At 40.6% G+C, this 20803-nt stretch overlaps 2 protein-coding genes and 1 long non-coding RNA gene across 5 annotated transcripts; all 3 read right to left on the reverse strand.

Moving 5' to 3' along the window:
* Positions 1-6223: 6223 nt before the first annotated feature.
* Positions 6224-15603, reverse strand: LOC142621887 (protein SLOW WALKER 1-like). Of its 3 annotated transcripts, XM_075795259.1 has the most exons (5): positions 13903-15603; positions 10323-11348; positions 10122-10237; positions 7048-7123; positions 6224-6653 (listed from the first exon to the last, which is right to left on the reverse strand). In XM_075795259.1, exon 1 carries the CDS (start codon positions 15505-15507, stop codon positions 13933-13935), a length of 1575 nt encoding a protein of 524 aa, XP_075651374.1. In that variant the 5' UTR covers positions 15508-15603; the 3' UTR covers positions 6224-6653; positions 7048-7123; positions 10122-10237; positions 10323-11348; positions 13903-13932. The 3 variants fall into 3 exon arrangements, with proteins under 3 accessions (XP_075651374.1, XP_075651375.1, XP_075651376.1); XM_075795261.1 differs by lacking the exon at positions 6224-6653 and having other exon boundaries at positions 7099-7116; XM_075795260.1 differs by lacking the exons at positions 10122-10237; positions 10323-11348.
* LOC142632504 (uncharacterized) lies at positions 6485-9080 on the reverse strand. The gene is made up of 3 exons (XM_075806892.1): positions 8936-9080; positions 7048-7123; positions 6485-6653 (listed from the first exon to the last, which is right to left on the reverse strand). The coding sequence occupies exons 1-3, from the start codon at positions 9078-9080 to the stop codon at positions 6485-6487; spliced, it is 390 nt and encodes a 129-aa protein (XP_075663007.1).
* A 3796-nt stretch (positions 15604-19399) lies between the features above and the next one.
* LOC142609733 (uncharacterized) lies at positions 19400-19856 on the reverse strand. The gene is made up of 2 exons (XR_012839664.1): positions 19705-19856; positions 19400-19598 (listed from the first exon to the last, which is right to left on the reverse strand). It is a non-coding gene; the product is annotated as an uncharacterized LOC142609733 (long non-coding RNA).
* Between the last annotated feature and the right edge of the window lie 947 nt (positions 19857-20803).

A 20803-nucleotide genomic window follows, 5' to 3' on the forward strand; every position in this document is an offset into this window, starting at 1 on the left:
CTTAACCAAGTTTCTGTTTGATTCTTTAGAACAGTAACTTCAAATATGAGAGCCAGCCATAACTTTGAAACATTAATTGACAAAAGCTTATTTGATTAATAATAATACCTTCTAAGATTATTTACATTCCATGGACGTGGTACAACTCGTTCATCCAGGTCAACTAACCTATACGACCCTACGCCTGCTATTGAAACAATGCGGTAGGGGCCTTCCCGATTAGGTCCTAGCTTACCCCATGCCGGTTCTTAGAAGTGCCTACAACTTTCCTTAATACAAGATCACCAGGCGCAAGTGGCCTTAGTTTCACGTGGGCATCATGTCCTTGTTTTAGCTTCTGCTGATAATAAGCCATTTGGACCATAGCTGCCTCACGCCGTTCTTCAAGTAAATCAAGATCTCTCTCTAGAAGTTCCTTGTTATTCTCTGGACTAAAAGAACTTGTCTTTAGAGTAGGAAATCCAGACTCCAATGGTATCACCGCCTCGGCTCCATAAGCCATAGAGAATGGCGTTTCTCCAGTGGACCTGCGCGGAGTGGTCCGATACGTCCACAGGACATGAGGGAGCTCTTCTACCCATCTGCCTTTCGCATCATCCAACCTCTTCTTGAGCCCGTTGACTATGACCTTGTTAACGGCCTCGGCCTGTCCATTTCCTCGAGGATAAGCTGGGGTAGAGTATCTGTTTGTGATGCCCATGTCACTACAGTACTGCCTAAAGGCGTTCTTTGTCAAATTGAACGCCATTGTCCGAGATAAGAGTATGTGGTATACCAAATCTAGTAACAATATTCTTCCAAATAAACCTCTTGGAATTAACATCTCGGATATTGGCTAAGGGCTCGGCTTCGACCCATTTAGTGAAGTAGTCTGTCCCTACGAGCGGCCATCTTTTGTTTCCGGCGGCTCTCGGGAATGGCCCTACAATGTCCAAGCCCCATTGTGCGAAAGGCCAAGGGCTAGACGGAGGATTAAGAACCCCTCCGGGTTGGTGGATATTAGGGGCGAACCTCGACGCGATCACACTTTACGGCATACTCCTGAGCCTCCCTCTGCATATTAGGCCACCAATAACCCTGAGTCAGGGCTCTATGGGCTAAGGACCTTCCCCCAGTATGACTCCCACAAATTCCTTCATGCAATTCCTCCGATGCGATTCTGTTGATTCGGGGTGTACACACAACAAATACGGTCCCGAAAAGGATCGTTTGTATAGCTTCTGGTCCTCGGACAACCGAGAAACGCGGCGCCTTTCGACGTACCTTTTCGATTCAACTTTGTCTTCGGGAAGGATGTCATTTTTGAGAAAAGATATGATTGACTCCATCCAACTAGGCCGAGGCCTTATTAAATGGATGCGAGGTGCGTTGGCCGCGAGAAGAGAAGGTTCTATCTAATCCTCAACGAGAATCACCCTAGGTAGACCTTGAGCCGAGGATGTGGCCAATGTAGCCAAAGAATGCATGAGTGTTTCCACTCCTAGAGACATGAGCTAAGGCAAATGAGTCGAATTCAGCTCGCTGACGTTTAACCTGGGCCAAATATTCTTGCATTCTGGGGTCTCTAGCCTCCATGGTCCCCATGACTTGGCCGACCACTAATTGAGAGTCCGAGAACACATGGATTTCTTTGCCACCCATCTTATGTACCATTTGCATGCCTACCAAGACTGCTTCATACTCGGCCTCATTATTAGTAGCCGAGAAGGCCAATCTCAAAGATTTTTCAAAGACAATTCCTTCAGGGGACACTAGAACAAGCCCGACACCGGACCCTCTTTGATTAGCAGCCCCATCCACGTGAACTCTCCAAATCGAGGGTGATACATCTGTGATCACACCAACTGATTTTCCATCCATGTGTGCTTCTTTTGAAGTTTCTTCTATCAATGGTTCAGTAAACTCTGCCACCAAATCTGCGAGGACCTGTCCCTTCACCGATGTGCGAGGCCTGTATTTAACATCAAAGGCTCCCAAAATGGTTCCCCATTTTGCCACCTTGCCAGAATAATCAGCACTACGCAACACAGCCTTGAGAGGCAGCTGGGTCAAAACAACCACAGTATGAGATTGAAAATAATGAGGGAGTTTGCGCGTGGCGTGGACTACAGCCAGAAGTGCTTTTTCCAAAGGCAGATAGCGCATCTCGGCCTCATTCAAGGACTTACTAACGTAGTAGATCGGTCTCTGTAATCCATTTTCATTCCTTATGAGGACTAGGCTCACCGCGTGAATGGCTACGGCCAGATAAGCGAATAAAACCTCGTCCACCTCAGGGCAAGATAAAATGGGTGGCCGAGAAAGATATTGCTTAAGCTGTTGGAAAGCTACCTCGCAATCCTCGGTCCATTGAAACCCTTTCCACTTGTTCAACAACTGAAAGAAAGGACGGCACCGGTCAGCTGACCGAGAAATAAATCTATTCAGCGCAGCAATCATTCCGGTCAATTTTTGAATATCTTTTGGGTTCAGAGGCGGCTGCAAATTCTGAATAGCCTTAACCTGCACTGGGTTCACCTCTATGCCCCTATGAGTGATCATATACCCTAGGAACTTTCCGGATCCCACGCCAAAAGAACACTTGGAGGCGTTAAGGCGCAACTTATACTTCCTCAGCATTTTGAAGGTGTCGGCCAAATCTGTCATGTGCGAAGGTACTGTCTTACTCTTCACCACCATATCATCCACGTATACTTCTATGGTTTTCCCCGATTCTTTGTTCAAACATTCGGGTCATCATTCTTTGGTAAGTAGCCCCGGCATTTTTTAACCCAAATGACATGACCTTATAATGATAGTTCCCGGTTGGAGTAATGAAAGCGGTTTTCTCTGATCCTCTAACGCCAAGGGAATTTGGTGGTAACCTGGAAGGCGTCCAAGAAACTCATCCGAGGATGTCCAACGGTAGCATCTACCGGTTGATCAATTCGTGGCATTGGGAACGAATCTTTAGGACGAGCCTTGTTCGGATCGGTAAAATCTACACACACTCTCCACCTGCCGTTCTTCTTCTTAACGACAACGGTATGAGCCAACCATTCGGGGTAGAAAACTTCTTTGATAGCCCCCGCCCTTTTGAGTTTAAGAACCTCTTCCTTCACGGCCTCGAATGTTCTCGGGAAGATCGCCGAGGTGGCTGCCTCCTCGGAACAATGGCCGGATTGACGTTTAAACGATGACAAATAAAGCTCGGATCCACGCACGGAGCCTCGCCAAGGGTCCCACGCAAAGACATCTATATTGTCCTTTAGGAATTCCAACAACTCCATCTTCTCTTGGTATGGCAAAAGTATGCCAACTTGGAAGAATCTCTGGATCATCTGCTATTACAAACTTCTCTAACTCCTCGCAAACGGCCTCGTCTTCTGTCATCGCTCCGGGTGCCTCCGAGGCGGTAATTGCTATGACTCCTGGATGGGCAAGGGCCGATGACTCAATTTCGATCGACGAAGCACCGCGGCCGATATGCATTGCCTAGCAACTACACAGGCTGCCGAGGATTTCCTCAACATGCTCCCCGAGGGGAATTTTACTTTAACATGTAAGGTAGAAGAGACGGCTCCCAAAGCGTGCGGCCATGGCACAGCGAGGATGGCTGTATATGGAGAGTACGCGTCAACCACAATGAAATCTACCTCGGCCGTTTCTGTGCCGGATTGTACGGGTAAACGGATCTGTCCTTTTGGTACAACGGCTCTCCCTTCGAAGCTAATAAGAGGTGAGTCATAAGGAGTTAAATCTTCCAACTCCAACCTTAACCCCTTAAATAGATCGGGGTACATGATATACGCACCGCCACGATCTATCATCACCCTCTTCACGTCATAATTCCCTATTCGAGGGTAACCACAAGAGCATCGTCATGGGGCTGGATAGTCCCTATTTTATCCTCCTCGGAGAAACCCAAGACGGAGTAAAGTGCTCTTTAATCTCTTCGACCTACCACCCACATCCTCGGCTTTGCGGATGGGAAACCGCCATGACCGAGTGGGACTGAGCCGGTCTGCCGGGTGCGGCGAAGATAACGTTAATGGTTCCCAATGCGCCGAGATGAACTGTTCCTACGGTTGTTTGAACCAACTTGGCGACCGCCGGTGGGGCTGACACAAATGCTTTGCTTCAACTTTCCCTCACCGACGAGCCACTCTAGATGGTTCCACAGGGTCCGACAGTTCTCAGTAGTGTGGCCCACATCTTGATGGTACTGACAGAAAAGGTTTTGATTTCTTCTCGCGGGGTCCCCTGCCATCTTGCCGGGCCTTCTGAAGTAGGGCTGCTTGCGAACTTTTTCTAATAAGCGATGCCTTTGGTTCTCGGAACACGATATTTACGGCTGAAGTCTTTGCCAAGCCGGATTGTCCAATGTAATCCCTCCTCGGCTTGTTGTTGTGATATCTGTCCGACCTGAAATCCCTTCTCTCCTGCGGGATAACCTTCTCCTCCCCTTTTCCCTGCTGCTGGTCTTCCTCTACCCTTTTATATTCATCAATACGATCCATAAGACGGCGTACGCTGCGGACGGGCTTTTTCGTCAAAGATTTTCGTAGGTCGTGATCAGTAGGGAGGCCCACCTTAAAGGTATTAAGCGCCACCTCATCAAAGTCGCCGTCTATTTCATTAAACATCTCCCAGTATCTGTCGGAGTATGCTTTCAGTGTCTCACCTTCCTTCATAACCATGGATAGCAACGAGTTCAATGGCCGAGGGACTCTGCTACACGTGATGAACCGCGAAGCAAATGCTCTAGTTAGTTCCCCAAACGAGCCTACAGACCCCGATTTGAGACCGTTGAACCATCTCATAGCCACAGGTCCCAAGCTGGAGGGGAAGACTTTACACATCAAAGTCTCGTTGTGTGAGTGCACGCCATCCTTTGGCCGAAGTGACTCACGTGCTCCACGGATCAGATCCGGCCATTATAGATGGTAAACGTGGGGCCGGGTGAACCTCTGGAAGCCTCCCCTCTCAATCCTACGTGAAAACGGAGATTTAGAGAGTTGGTGCAACGCCCTACTCATGGTATCGTTGCCTAAGCCCCTAGAACGAAGCTTCTTACGTCTGCGAGTTGATTGGTCGTCCTCCTCGCCGGAGGATGTTGCGCTAGTGGGGGAATATGACCTTGAACTGTAGCCAACTCCCCTATCCTTCTGCGAGGAAGAACTAGATGAGGACGGAGAAACCTTACGTTTAGCACGGCGTAACTTCCTCTTCAAACGATTAATTTCCTTCTGCATGGATTTAGAGCCCTCATCGTGGGTAGTGCTACCCCCTCCTTGAGTATGGCTATCCTCTGGGTATTCTGTATGGACGCTTCCCTCACGATCCCTATGACGTTCAAGACGTTCGAAATGATCTTCCGGTTGTGATCCTTGTGACTCTGCATGGTGAGAGCCTAAGCCTGCCATAATATCTCTACTACTTCCAGACTAGATTTCCCACAGACGGCGCCAATTGTAAGTGCACAATTGCACCTGGACCCAAGAAAAGTTATGGGCTCAGGCCCAATGAGCCTTAAACAATGAAAATTTGTAGAGAGTAGGCTTGAAACCCAGGTTAGAAGTGAGTGAAGATTAAATGACAAACTAAAGATTGCCAGTATTAGGAAACAGCAAAGAGTAATGTAAATAGGTCTCCTCGGACGTAAGCCGAGAGCTGTTCTTATATTATCTCTCTCTCTTTGTCTTTTTTTCTTTTTAGGTTACAAAAAGTTCCGTCCCATTTCTGTTCTAGGTCCTCCCTTAAATACTCTTCTTCTTAATACTTTATACACGTGTTGCCCCCAACTCCTCCCTTAGTATAGATATTTCTTTTCTTAGTGCCTTTGAACAGTAACTAGAAGTTTCCCTTCCACTGTTCAAGTGTCACCTCCCCATTAATGCGGCCAGGGTGGTAGGTGCAGGGTCTTTAATGTGGAGGTAGCAGCCTTTGTCTTTGACATTTCTTCAACACTGGTGCTTCTGGGGCATTCAAGGGTTCACCCCTTTTAACCATTGGTCTTGACCGTGTCATTCCCTAACCTGTACCATGAAGTCCCGGGTTCTCTGGTGTCAGTCCGAGGGTAAGTTCACTCTCGGCTGGGTCCTCGGACCCTCGGCGCATGGGCCGACCCATAGTATTAACAACTTCCAAACCCAGGGTCAGGTCGGCCCTCCTTAACACGGCCCAAAAGGCCCATGTTCCCATCAGGATCTTTTTACCCCCCACATATATATATATATATATTTGTTCCAAAAGTCAATGTCTTAGATATTAAGGGCCTATTTGGTATAGTGGTTCAAACCCACTCTACCAAATTTTAAATAACCTTATACACATTTCTACACACTTTTTCACCTATACATATTTCAAAAAACTATAAACAACTCAACTCAAACTCCACGGGCCCTAAATCCCCAATACACAAAAGTTTTCACTGTAACAATTAATCATGCCCTATAGTCTTTTGTGCATCACTTGATTCAACTTAGTTATATATTTCAGGCCTTCATAGGTTAGGACACAAAGAGGCTACCCCAGTTGAGTATGCTCGTCTTAGCTTCCAGAAATCAGTCCCATGCAGTTCTTTCACTAGTTGAGAAATATACTGATCTGTCACAGCTTTCAAGTCCTTTTCTGCCTTCTCCAAAACTTCTTCTCTGTTGTGTTTACTGATTCTGTTTAATATGAAATTATAACACCAACATGTTAGTGAATACTAACAAGATAAGTGAAGACCTAATGTAAGGATAAATTGCCACATCACTTTGATCAGGTAAATACCTACTAAAATTTTAAAGGAACAAACTGTAAGAACAAACGAAACCCAGAAAGATAGTAAGAAGTGAAACAACAGACCCCCTTTTTCTCCTGGGCTAAGTGATACAACCATTTGTTGTAATTAGGAAAAGACACATATGCAAGTAATCAGAAGGAAGGCATATTGAAAACAAATTAAAGCATGCAACACTAAAGAGGCAAGATGTCTCACTTGGAATTTGAACCCCCTCCTCCCCCACCAAAAAAAAAAAACCCAGAGAAAAAAGAAAGAAATAAAAATGAACTCATTACCTGTGCACCTGAAATATGACCTTTTTGCTGTTGATGGTGATGTCACGACTTGCTTTCACCACTCTTTCACTTTTCTCTACAGACAATATGATTTAATTAATAGTTAATATAATGAGCAGTGCCAATAAATTGTAGCAAACCTCAAATGGCAGTAATTTTTATTATCCAAGAATCTAGAAGAAGTGTTTAAATTGCAGAATGTATCCACATCTTGTAGAGTGATCCAGCTTCTCACAATTTTTTATTTTTTAATGTCACTAAAAAGTGCTAGAAGAGGCACAGGCCCAGTACACCCAATGCATATATACAACTTCATGCAATATCCACATCCACTCTTAACAGTTATTAACATTAAGCACAGTGCCTAATCAAGCAGCAAAAGTTAGGATATGTGCTTGACAACAATGATCTACCATACAATGTTTACCCTACAACTCCCACATTGTTCACTTCCTCATGCTGTTTACACGCATAACAACCCACATATTTGGCACACAATGCGGCAGATCATCAAGGATAAGACTACATATATTGGATCAACAAATAAAGATTTCAAGTAATCTTGACAGAAAAGTAAAGTAGATGATGCATGACCATAATTATTACAAATGGAAAGCCCCAACATCTTTAGCTAATAGCTGAAATAAGTGAATCTTCTGGACAATCCCAAATGATGATGCAACCATAGCTCGGTTAGAGGAAGAATATCCTTTTTGGAAGCCTAAGGTTAAGGCAATGCCTAAGAATAAGTTTCCATGTTATTATTATTTTTTTTACTATTTTATTTGGTTATTCTAGAGTCAAGTATTTTAGTAATTCTACAAGTGTTGGGAATAGACCATAGTTATGGGCCACAGATTTTCTTTTATTAATAAGTAAGTCTTATATAGTCTATGGGTCTTTAAAAATGTTCTATTATATTTCTTTTCCTTCTCTTTTCAACCATCAATCAAATATTTTCTTTTTTGAACCTCAGGTGTAGACCAAAGCCCCTCCATCTATCGTCTTCCCAATACAGAGCTCTGTTGGAGAACCTAATAATATCAGCCACATAAACCTCCTTATTATAGTTAATTTTTTGATTTCTAGGCCATACAATATATATATATATATATATATATGCTTGCCTGGAACTTACACATTTAGTTGCCTAAATCAATGAATATATATATATATATATATATATTCATTGATTTAGGCAACTAAATGTGTAAGTTCCAGGCAAGCATCCAGGTTGCATCATACAATCAAGACAATGTCCACAAAATGACCATTAACCAATGGATCCTTGCATCATCATAATTCAAGCCACATTTTTTATTTGAGTGGTATAACGATAAGAAATTAGAGTTTGCTGGATAAATTCTATAATTATCAAAAATGAATAGTTCAGCTCAACTGATGCTGTAGCAATGGGCTGGTCAGAGAAGAGTTACGCACACTGGTACCCCAAAACTAGTCTTTTGGCCCCTACTCAATTCAATAAGACTATTTGGTCCAATAAACCGGCAATGTAACTGGCTGTATGTGGTAGATAAATTATTGAGAATTGACAGCTCAGGGTATCATATGTTTCCTTATTATCTCTCTATTACTCTGACTTGCCCCTTTAATCTCTCTCTCTCATTAATCTAAAGATTATATTAAATCAGATCTGTGAACAAATTATAAGTCAATTAAACTCTTAATTTTATTCCAGATAATTTCCACTAGCAAACTGTAAGTGGCAGAGTTCAGCAGCTATTCTGCGTGATGAACTTAGCAAAATCATCACTTTGGCATAATTCCAACACATGTAGCCTCTGGAACAATGTTTATTCCTACTGCTACCGTAAGATAAGAGAAGACAGAAGGGAAAAGTTAAATGCCTTTGAGTTTTGACACCCACCCTTAACTGAAACTACTTCAATCATTCCATTCCAGTTTCGACCTTCACCCCTTACATCATAACAGTATTCAATACTAACTCTGCAGTCTACAGACCATGAACCAGCAGAATTCAACTTAGAATAATTTTTGCTTGGCAAAGGCATTCCATTCCAGGTACAAGCCCCTGCATAAAGGTCTCCTCCTACTACTTTTGTAGAAGGTAAATGACAAATCACTAAAACCACAATCTGTCAAAATTTTCTGCAACCAACTCAATCACCCTAGGAAGTCATGTCCCCAAAAGTCAATACCAACCAGTAATACTAATAAATTGTAGATAGCGGTTCCTCTATTAATCAAGTTTCTTAATTTTCTTTCAAAACTTCAAAGTACATTATTCCCTTCAAGAACAATATATGAAAGTAAGAAACTTTGGACCTAAGCTAATCCAATACACTTCTCCCTTCCTCAATCAAAGACAATGCCCGTCTTCTTATAATGGGGGATAAGAAAGTACAATGATGAGTGCCACTAGACTTTACCAACAAACCCAATGCTATGACATGAAAAGTTAGAACCTTTTTTTTTTCCCTATCTGATAACAGCACTAGCATTGGGGGTGTAAAAACCCCTCAGTTGCTATTTGAGCATCTAAACCCTTGAAATTGCTCCACATCCAGGTTTGTAAACCCAAAATTTTTCCCCTCCCCGCTACAGTAAGGTTGCATATATGCTACTGTTCTCAGGTTGTATTATTATTTTCTTTTTTTTTTTAATTATCTCCCACTTGTCTCGCTCCTCTGACTTTCCCTATTCTCTATTTTTTTTTCTCCCTCTTGGTCTCTCTGTCTCCTCTCTTCTCTGTCTCAGTTCTCCATCTCTCCCTCTTCTCTCTCTATTTCTCTCTTCTCCATTTCCCACTCTTCTCTCTCGTTTCACACCATGTTTCTCGCTCATCTATCTCTTCTCATCTGACCAAGTCTTAGACTAAATATGCAATATTAATAAATATTAGTAGAATAAAATAAGTTATATATAGGTGTAGCTGAGAAACCATTGTTGGGCAGGTGTGTATCCATTAAAATATTAACAAAAATTTAAGTTGAAAACCCTCATTGGAAATGGGCACGTCAGTCCATTAGACAATGAGGGGTTTGACAAAAAGTAATAAAGCAGTAGTAAAGAAGAGAGAGAGAAATACGTACGAGGGTGTTGAGGTATTGGGTGTATTTGGTGAAAGCGTCTTTGATGGGTGAGGAAGAGGAAGAAGAAGAGTCAGCGGTCATTGTCCTCGCCCTCTTTGATGTAACTGTTGTTGCTGCTGCTGAGAAATAAAGATAGTTAAGAAATATTACTCACTACTACTAGGGAATGAGAGAGAGAAAGAGAGAGTTGAGAAATTATACAGTTTGGTAGGGGGACGAGGTGGTGGGGTTTGGATGCCATGAAACGAAGCCTGTGGAGTACAGCCAAGTAGGAGTAGCAATACGAAATCTTAACTGTATGGGTAATAGGACTGAAACTCAAGATCAGCAGCCACACCGCTATCACTGCCAGACCATGAACAGTCTCACCACCACCATGGCCACCAGCTCCAGCAGCAACAGCACTACCAAACCCGGCTCCATCTGATCACCCACTCTTCCACGACTGCAATGACCGCAACTGCCAGCCTCCGCCAACCATGACACCTCTGTCGACAATGGGAGCTTACCTTTCTTCTCCCTCTCCTCTGACAGATGCTTTTATATGAGGTGGCAAATTGTAGGCCTTAGATTTATTTGAATTGAATCTCACCCTTTAAATGCATACTCTCCATTTCAATATGAAATGGAGAGGATCCGGATCCATGGTGCACATAGTCAAGCCATTTTTCTAGCTTAGGATGCTGTTTTCCTAATTTAGAATCATGTTTTGTAATCTTTGACAAAAGTTGGGGACAAATGCTCTAATGGTTGTTTATATACCAATTGGTTTGGTAATGATGTACTAGTGTTTTGAGTACACTTTGTACATTTGAATATATGGATTCAGGTTCATAGCTTGTTTTGAAGCAAAAGATGACCATAAAAAGAAAAATCCTCCAAATGCGATTCATGAATGGAAACAACAGAAGTTACTACCAGAAATCTTGCTTGTTAAATACATAAGATAAGAACGTCTTATCGCTTATACAAGAGTTGCAAAAGAAATTCAACATGAAACCATTCAAGGTTCACATTTTCAACAAAGAAAGCAATCTTCAAATCAAATACATATAATAATTCATGCTGAGTTACAAATGCTTGCTCAACTTTTGAGAAGTTTCTCTATCTTCTCCTAGATCTCTTTAATACTTCCCACTAAGGTTTTACCATCAAATGCACCATAGTAGTTAGTTTATAACAATATGACCCTGATTTCTTTACTTCACTCACCACAAAATCCAAGGTCTGTAACACAAACCATAAAATCAAAGTACATGTCAATTGCTATGACTCTCCAACAATTATACCAAGAGGTTTAAAATAAATTAACTTAATACTAGAAGAGAGTTGAGCTCAAATGTAAAAAGGCTGATAATGCAACAAGATGGATTCGATCAATGCCAAGAATAATCAATTCTTGTAAACACAAAACCAAACTGCCAGCATAGATTTGAAGAGCAACTCCTTTAAGCATCTTTTATTTATTTTTATTTGACAAGTGATGCATACTTATTAAAAAAAAAAGAGGAAATCTGTATAGCAGCATACATAGACTTAAAATAATTACAAGCTAAAAATAAAAATTCATATTATCATCCCATAAAAAAAAAAAAATCATATTATTAACAAAGTCCACACATGAAGGGATATGAACACAGTCCACATATGAAAGCTCATTTCAAATTGCAATTATCATCCTGATGGCTACCAAGTTTACATTAGGCATTCAAATCAGTCATGTTTTCCCCAAGATAGTTTGCATAGATTTTAAATTTTGAGACTTCAAAATTTAATAAACCTGTATACATACATACATACATACATAATATATAACTTGGAAAAGAAGATTTTATGATTTTTACAATCAACTATATTGGAACTTACTCTTAGTTAATGCCAAAACCTAGAGACCCATACACACTCCAGCTACAAGCAGGTCACTTATTCAATCACAGGCATTCAAGTCATACCCATAAACCCCAAATTTCAAATCAAAGCAAAACCATCAAGCTTTGCACCCAACAAGCAAACACAGTTATCAAACTAATCAAAACTGGAATGGACTGAGAATTCTATTCACTGACAGTTATGAGTTTTAATTTCTAAGCCCTCTTTTATGATGGAGACAACTTCCTCATTAATGAAGGGAGTGTCCTGATAAAAACCAAACCATGTTAACATACATCCCTGCTTACACAAAAGTTGACAAACAGATCCTAATGCAAGGTCACCTACGATGGAAGATCAACCTAGTTGTGCCCATTTACACTGCAGCTCTTATGTCTACCACAGCTAAATCTGACAATATAACTCAATTCAATTTAACTAAGTCTAAATCTGAACTAAATTGAGTGACGTTAGTGATTTAATCGGCAAACTTAACGGATAGCTCAATTTGGCAAGTGTGTAAAGTTTAAGAAGTAAATTGGCTAAAATAAAAGTTCAGGGGGTGTATTGGCCACTAGTCCAAAGTTTAGGGGGTGTCTTGGCATTCTTCACAATCAAATATATAAATCTAGTTTAGCAATAAAACTGCCAGTCTTGCATGAGAGAGTATCTGGAATTCATATATAAATGAAACATAAATTTCAAACTTAATCAGGGCCGGCTCAATAGATGATGCAATTGATGCAATCGCCTAAGACCTCCAAATAAAAGAAGGCCCTAACTTGTAAAAAAAAAATTATATATATAATACATTTATCTATATATTTTAATTAAAAAAAAATTTAAGTACTTTTATAGGTCAATAAAATGCATTAAAAATGCCCGATTGTATCCTAAAATGCTGAAGATTAAAAAGGGAATAAACAAAAATAGCCAAACTTCAGCTAACAAACTTAAATTTAGGCTGGACAACACGTTTTCTACACAGGTGCACACTGCATAGTAGAACAGGCTGCACAGTTGTGCACTGCACACTGCACAGCCCAGTGGCCCACAGTCATATGACAACACGTTTTCTTATTTTATCAATTATTATAAATTATCATACCTATTAATAATTTGATGTGTATCATATCAACTCATTTGTATTGTAGTGACACTAATTTATTAAACCATGTAATAAATTAATTTTTATTTGAAAAAGAAAGATGAAGTGGATTAGCTATATTAAAAATTAAAATTTACAAAATCTTATTTAAGGTCTATTATGTTACAAGAAAGATTAAGTGGATTAGCTATATTATCAATTGAAAAAGAAATGTTAGAGGAACTTAAATACAAAAACTTAATTAATAATTTTGCAACTCAAAAAGCAAGAAAAATAGATTTTAAATTTAAAAATTCAATATATATTATTTGATTAATATTTAAATATAAAAAGACCACACTTAAAATTTTCGTATAAGGCCCCCAAAGTTGTTGAGCTGGCCCTTAACTTAATACGGGAAAATATTTGGAAGATAAAACACCCAAATAGTTTATAAATTTAACCTACTTAGTCGATACATATATGGTAAAGCTTCCCATCAACAGCTCAAATACTGAACATGCAATGGCATTACCAAAATACAAACACAAAAACTGACCTTTGATAATATAATATATAAATCACACAAAACAATCATAACACGTATATGTATGTGTATTCTGAGAACATAGAACAACACAATAACAGAAGCATATAAAAGCTTCACCGGGTTCAGAATGATCTTGATATGATATATGATATATCTCATCGAGTAACTATAGTTCCTCAAAAAATTACAAAACGAAATAAATAGAAACACAATCAAAATTGCATAACATCTATTGTCATGATAAGAAAGCTGCAAGCAACAAATAATACAACTACCTCATAAAAAACCAAAAAGGCAATAAAGTTTCACCCCCTTCCAGCAATCCTCAGCAAAGGAGAAATGATACCCTGTAGCTCTTGCAAAGAATGTTGTATACGTATCTCCTCCTCAACAGAACGCTTAAGGTTTCTAATTTGACCCTTCAAGGCCTCAGAAGCTCTGATATCTTCAACCCGCATTTCAAGAACCTTCTTTGTCAATCCCATCAACAAACCTGAGAATCTTGGCACTGTAGAATACTTCTGTAAGAACATCAACAGCGACCCAAGCTCCTCATTACCCAAATTCTCAACACACTTCAATAATTTCCTCCTTGCCACCAATTCCTCCATCACTGCCACCACATTCTCCGGATTCTTATTGCCCAACACCGACACCAATGCCTCCTTGTGCCTAAACTTCTTCAACAATTTATCATGCTCTGCCAACTTCACCTTCTTTGGTCCCATAACCAAATAATCCCCCTCCTTAGGCTTCTCACCCTGCCCTCTATGAAAATACCGAAAATATGAAGGCCTCATAACCCTTCTCTCCTGCTCCACACCTAAACTCCAAAAGCTTCTCAAACCACTCTCCACATTCTCCTCCTTCATTTTTCTCTTCCCAACATACATTACCCCATTCGAATTCCCAATCACTCTCACCCCACAATCAGGTGAAAACCCAATTGACATAAGTGGTGCAGGGAACCTCATAGAATGTGTGACCTTCATCCTCCCATAATCAAACACCTTCATATACCCATCCAATCCCACACTCAAAACCCTGTGCTCCCTCCCTTCCTCAACATTCTCCTTCCCAACTCTCCCTACACAAACTGAAGTAACCGTCTTGGTATGACTTTCCATAGAATAAACCATCTTCCCACCTCCAATAAAATCCCAGATCCTAACCGAATTCCCACCTGCAGTAGCAACTAACCCCCCAGATGGCAAAAAAACCACACTTTCAACTGGTTTTCCATGGTTAACTTCCATAACCGTTTTCGAACCGGTCACTCTCACATCCCAAAGCTTAACCGTATGATCATAAGACCCAGTGACACACATTTCATGACTAACAGGCGAAAAATCACCACAGCGCACATAGTCCTTATGACCCAAAAGCTCTAAAAGTGGGGTCTCAGAAGCAACATCCCAATACTTAACAACAGCATCATCGCCACCAGAGACCAAATGGAGCTTATCATGAAGTGGGTATTTGAGAAAACGTACCGGGCGTGTGTGGGACCTGAGTTTACGAAGTGGGGTCCGCGTTTTGACATCGAACACTTGGATTAGACCGGAGAGGTCAGAGGCGGCGATCAAGAGGCCGTCACAGCGGAAGGAGGCGGAGGAAACGACGTCGGAGAAGGAGGAGATGGTGGAGGAAGTAGAGAGGGTTTGGGGATTGAAGATTTTGAGGGAAGTGGAGTGAGTAGCGGCGAAAGGGTGAGGAGGTGAGGGAGAGAAAGTGAGGGAAGTGATGGAAGAGATGAGGTCTGGGATTTGGTGGGTTTTGAAGGAGGACCAGTACTTTGATTCTGGGGTTTGTTTTGGGGTTCTGGGTTTGGGTTTGAGCTTCGGTTTGACGGGTTTGAAGGTTGAATTTGGTTCCGCCATTGAAGGAGGTTGTGGGAAGTGGAAATGAAAGCTCCAAATTTTGGAAGTTGAGGTTTAGGGTTTTAGACAAAAAGGAAGAATTTTGTTGCCATTTACCATTAGATATCTAACATTTTCGTTAGTTGTCACTGTTCAAAAGAATGTAGGAAACTAGCATCTTGAGTTTATAAAACTCGAGATCCAAGAAAAAATTGACCTTTTAAAACTCGATTTGCAGTGGTCGGCAATACCATTACGTGGACAAATTTTCCACGTGTAGCCACGTAGAAATCGAGTTTATAAGACTCGAAATCTACACGCCCATTTTCAAACCCCTCGTTGAAACAATCACACTCTCTCAACCTCACTCAAACACTCACACTCTCTCAATCTCTCAAACGCTCTCTCTGAAACACTCTCACTAAAAATTCAAACACTCTCCCTCAAACACCCAAAGCAGTCACCCTCAACCCCTCGGCGTTCAACGGAAATCACCCTCAACCCCTCGGCGTTCAACGGAAATCACCCTCACCCTCAAACGGTCTCCTCTTTCCTCACAACCGGCTTCAGGCGATCCTTCAACGGAAGTTTGCAGGTATGTTTTTGAGCTTTTTAAATAATTATTCCATCTGAGTTTTGCCAAGTGTTTGTGTTTGATAATGTCTGTTGTTAGTGCTTTAGTTTTTCTTGTTAGTGTAAGATTTAAGTTAGACGAATTTGGTTTGTTACTTGTTGTATGATTTGGGTTACTGGCATATTTTGTTTTTGTTGGTTTCTGGGTAATATTCAAATCTATCTCCATGAAATATTTCTATTGAGGTATTAAAAAAATATAAGGATTAGGAATTAAAACCACAACCAAAAGTATCGCATGGGATTATGAAATTGTGACCAGCAATTTCTCTGGAACAATTTTCCTCCAAACTATCTCGAAGGTGAACTTTATTTAGCTCTGTCCATTATTAAGCAAAACATATGACAATCGTGAGACTAAAAGTACAGCTGAGACAATAATTGCCAAAGAATTATGACATTCACAGATCAAAAATCATTTTTTTAAATCTTTCAGCAAACTGTGGTCTAGACCACATATTTTTTTGATGGACACATAAATATAGGATTTTTTTTTCATGTTTAATTCCATTAAAGATAAACATGATTACATCAAAACAAAGATGAACAAAAGTACCTGTCAAGTGTTCCACTAATTACAAAAGTTAAACCAGCTAAACAATTAGGAGTGCCCTCAGGGACTTCCTAAGACACAAAAAAAGATTCAAAATTAACATTGAGAATGGTACAACCCCGTCCAATTGATCAATCTGTAAATTTTCAATATTTTTCACCTTTTCTCCTTTATGTGGAGGATCTTTCCTTTCTCCAAAGTTCATAAATCCACCCCATCCACTACCTCTGCCTCTTACACTAGCTGGTTCTGCTGATGAACCTATTCCACCAGACTTAAGATGAGTATCAATATCTTTATCATCATCCTTATCACCTTCTTCAATGTCTACGGTGTTTCTGTGCAATTCCCCTACCCGACCCACTCTTCAACTTCTTCCTAGGAGTCACATCAACTGAATTCTTCCTAGAACTAGAGAAGATAAAGTCGTCATCATCATCAACTATGTGAACTTTTTTAGCAGGTGGGGGTTTAACTGATTCATCATTATGCTTTTGACACTTTCATTTTGTTGGAAGTTCCTGTGTCTCCTTTTCATCTTTTGGCTTTTGTTTGTCAGTAACAAAATACTTGCTAGTTTTCCTTCTACCTGAACTTTCTTGGCTTGCATGAGCCTGCATTTGTCCCAAATATAAAATAAATAAGTAGATATGTTATCAACTTACTTCACAACAGTTAAAGAAAAGGGGGGGGGGGGGAGAGAAGGTAAAAAACATATAGTCATGCATACTTCATGTTTTCTTGTTTTGTCGATAGCATTCATGTGTTAGTAAGCTTTTTTTTTAATTGGTAAGTAATGGACACACCCAATTCGGTTTGAACCATGATCTCACCCTTCCCATATTCTTATGGGAGGAGGAAGTGCCATTTGAGCCAAAGCTCATTGTCATTGGTGCATTCATGTGTTAGTAAGTCAAGATAGCAAACTAAAACTGTGCACTAGGTGATGCTCAGTACCTTCAGTTTCTATCCGCTTAATAGAAAAAAAAAATCCACAAAAATATATTTTTCATTTTTGACCTGACACATCAAAAGTTGGATTCTATTCTATCTTCCCAATTTTTCTCGAAACTCGGCCTTAACACATACACACATAACACAATACAGGAATCCATTTTTAACTAGAACCAAAGCAGCTAAAAGTAAAACAAGTTTTTATACAAAACTTAGTGTGCATTTGGATTGGATGCAGGTTTTTTTTATCACTCATTTGCTGAAAGTTGGTTAAATGATGGTTGTACCCTAGAAAAATGAGACTTTAAAAAATTGTACATACGCAAATAAGTTCCAAAGCCTTAGTCCCAAAATTTTTGGGTCGGCAATAAAACCTCAAAAAATTATTCAGAGTCAGCCACATATGTTATTTTTCTTCATGGTCAGTGTGTGTCACCACCAACACCTCCCTATGGCCACTGTCAGCAGCACTTTCTAGAACAGTGGCCACTGCATACATTTATAGCACTATTTACCACAATGGTTCACTAAATTCCTGTTGCAACTGCCAGCTTGTAGTATGCAATTGCTGCCCCCAACAACCCATCTACTGGCAGCCCTTCAAATTGTATACTATAACTTATTTTTAACATGCTTGTGTTTAGCATGCTTGTGTTTCATCTGACATGAACTTGACAAGACAATACCGAGTTGTGTTAAATGCATCATAAACTTTTCAGGGGTCTTCTACATCCTTGAAAACAGTGCATTGCAAAATGATGCAGATCTGTGTATTGACGCGAGTGTGAATGATATGACTAGATAGGGTTCAACAGTGCCGAGCTATTGAGCAGCACATGTAGCACTATGAATATCAGTGTAGCAATGGTGGACAGCTGACCCCCAAACTCGAGAATTTGTTTTAATAAATTTAGATTTTGAATAAGGGCTCTAAACCTAAACTTGTTGTCTCCAATTATATATGTAAGTACACAAAGATGGATCTTCCTGACCAAAATGGAACAAAGTGGATTGAATGGACCAAATTAGACCAAATCAGACCGAATGAGACCAAATCAGACCAAATCAGACCAAATTAGACCAAATCAGACCAAGTTAGACCAAATAAGACCAAATTAGACCAAATTGGACCAAAATAGACCAAATCAGACCAAATTAGACCAAATCATGCCCTGTTTCAAAAAAATTTGCCCAGTGGAACTCGAGTTTCTAAAACTCGATTTTCACTGGGCAAATTTTTTTCCCTAACAGCATGCTCTGTTTCAGGCAGAGAGGCATGCTCTGTTTCAAAAAAATTTGCCTAGTGGAACTCGAGTTTCTAAAACTCGATTTTCACTGGGCAAATTTTTTTCCCAACAGCATGCTCTGTTTCAGGCAGAGAGGCATGCTCTGTTTCAAAAAAATTTGCCTAGTGGAACTCGAGTTTCTAAAACTCGATTTTCACTGGGCAAATTTTTTTCCCAACAGCATGCTCTGTTTCAGGCAGAGAGGCAGAGAGGCATGCCCTGTTTCAAAAAAATTTGCCCAGTGGAACTCGAGTTTCTAAAACTCGATTTTCACTGGGCAAATTTTTTTCCCAACAGCATGCTCTGTTTCAGGCAGAGAGGCATGCCCTGTTTCAAAAAAATTTGCCCAGTGGAACTCGAGTCTCTAAAACTCGATTTTCACTGGGCAAATTTTTTTTCCCCCAGCAGAAAATGCTCTGTTTCAGGCATTGTTTTACAATGTAAATGCACTCAAATCACAACAAAAGTCATTCTCAATATATCACCATTCTAAACATGTCCAACCACGCTTAATTTGCAATTCTAACCATACTACTCAAATCACAATCTTCATAGAGGTACATTGGATAGAGAATTACAAGTACATTCAACAACAATCAAAAAGTTCACATAGAGCCAATACAACGTAGTCACTTTTCCTAAGATCAGCGGTCCGCATGACAAAAACGTCGTCCATGGAAGGATGCCTGAAAAACGTAGAGTATTTACGTTAGGAGACAAGATAGTAAACATTAGGTAAACATCGAATGAACAACAATTATTTAACCGATGCATAAATTTTTGCCAACCTACCTAGTGTGGAACATGGCCGCTTGTGGAAGCACCGCGGGACTGCGGACATTTTCTGCGGTTATGCCCGGAAGCATGACACAGTCCACATGTCTGCTTCGGTTGACTCTCTATCAAATCTGCGTCCTCCCTCCGCCATCCCGGTTCTTGATCCTTATTCCTTACTCCATCCATCTCATTCCTTATTCGTGACTTCACCGGTCGACCTTTGGCCCGCAACAATGCCGGATTAGGCAACCACTTTGGCCTCATGGGATCCCTCCATAATGATTGTGACTTAGGAACCACAAATGCATGCTCATAAGTGTTAAGGGCATGGTTCAAACCATAACATGGGTGAATATACGTGGTCGAATCAATATGTAAATAGTCACATACTCTAATTGCATGTGAACACGGGATCCCTATATTTTGCCATTTCCCACAACTGCATGTTTTTTCCCGTAACCGAACTTCGTAACTGTGGTTTCCCCCTCCTGCGCTACACATGTTGAGTTGGGTAACTACTTGAAATATCAGCTCTTCATTGCTAAATGGCTTGAGATAGTGTTTCTCAGATTTATGCTTATTTCCATCCCACGTGGATAAGGCATATTCACTCCATTTCTTACCCTCTGACAACTCACAATGGTATTCTTTGTGCCGGTCGTGGAAATATTGAACAAGTTTGTTCCAAGTGAACTCAACCAACGCGGCAATAGGAAGGCCCCGTGCACCTTTCAGCACACCATTGAAACACTCTGATATATTGGTTGTCATTGCTCCAAAACGTCTCCCACCATCGTATGACTGGGTCCACATGTCCACATCCTCGCTCATTAGGTATGTGTATGGAAGATAATCTTGATTCTTTTCCTTACCATCCCTCCCCGTCACCTTCTTCTTCTTCCTAATGGCCTCAATTTCCACCTGCTTAATGGAGTCCATTATGGTAGCAAATTTAACTACCTGACTAGCATATCCCGCTTTCAACGTCGCTGACTTTAGAGTCGAGTTTTGAAAATAGGTGTTGAAGTTGCTAGCAACATGTCGAAGACAATATCTATGAAATACCCCTGCTTTTCCATCATCCTTTCTAGGCCAGTTTGCAATGGCGTTTTTG

Source organism: Castanea sativa, chromosome 1 (assembly GCF_040712315.1).
Source record: "Castanea sativa cultivar Marrone di Chiusa Pesio chromosome 1, ASM4071231v1".
In the NCBI taxonomy this organism is placed as follows: domain Eukaryota; kingdom Viridiplantae; phylum Streptophyta; class Magnoliopsida; order Fagales; family Fagaceae; genus Castanea; species Castanea sativa.

Excerpts from the sequence above, each read along its gene's own strand:
- LOC142621887 (XM_075795260.1), bottom strand. The coding sequence starts at position 15,507 with ATGGCGGAACCAAATTCAACCTTCAAACCCGTCAAACCGAAGCTCAAA.
- LOC142632504 (XM_075806892.1), bottom strand. The coding sequence starts at position 9,080 with ATGCCTTTGCCAAGCAAAAATTATTCTAAGTTGAATTCTGCTGGTTCA. Across the intron at positions 7,124-8,935 it reads TGAAGTAGTTTCAGTTAAGG|AGAAAAGTGAAAGAGTGGTG; the intron begins GTGGGTGTCAAA and ends TATTGTCTGTAG. Across the intron at positions 6,654-7,047 it reads GTCATATTTCAGGTGCACAG|AATCAGTAAACACAACAGAG; the intron begins GTAATGAGTTCA and ends CATATTAAACAG.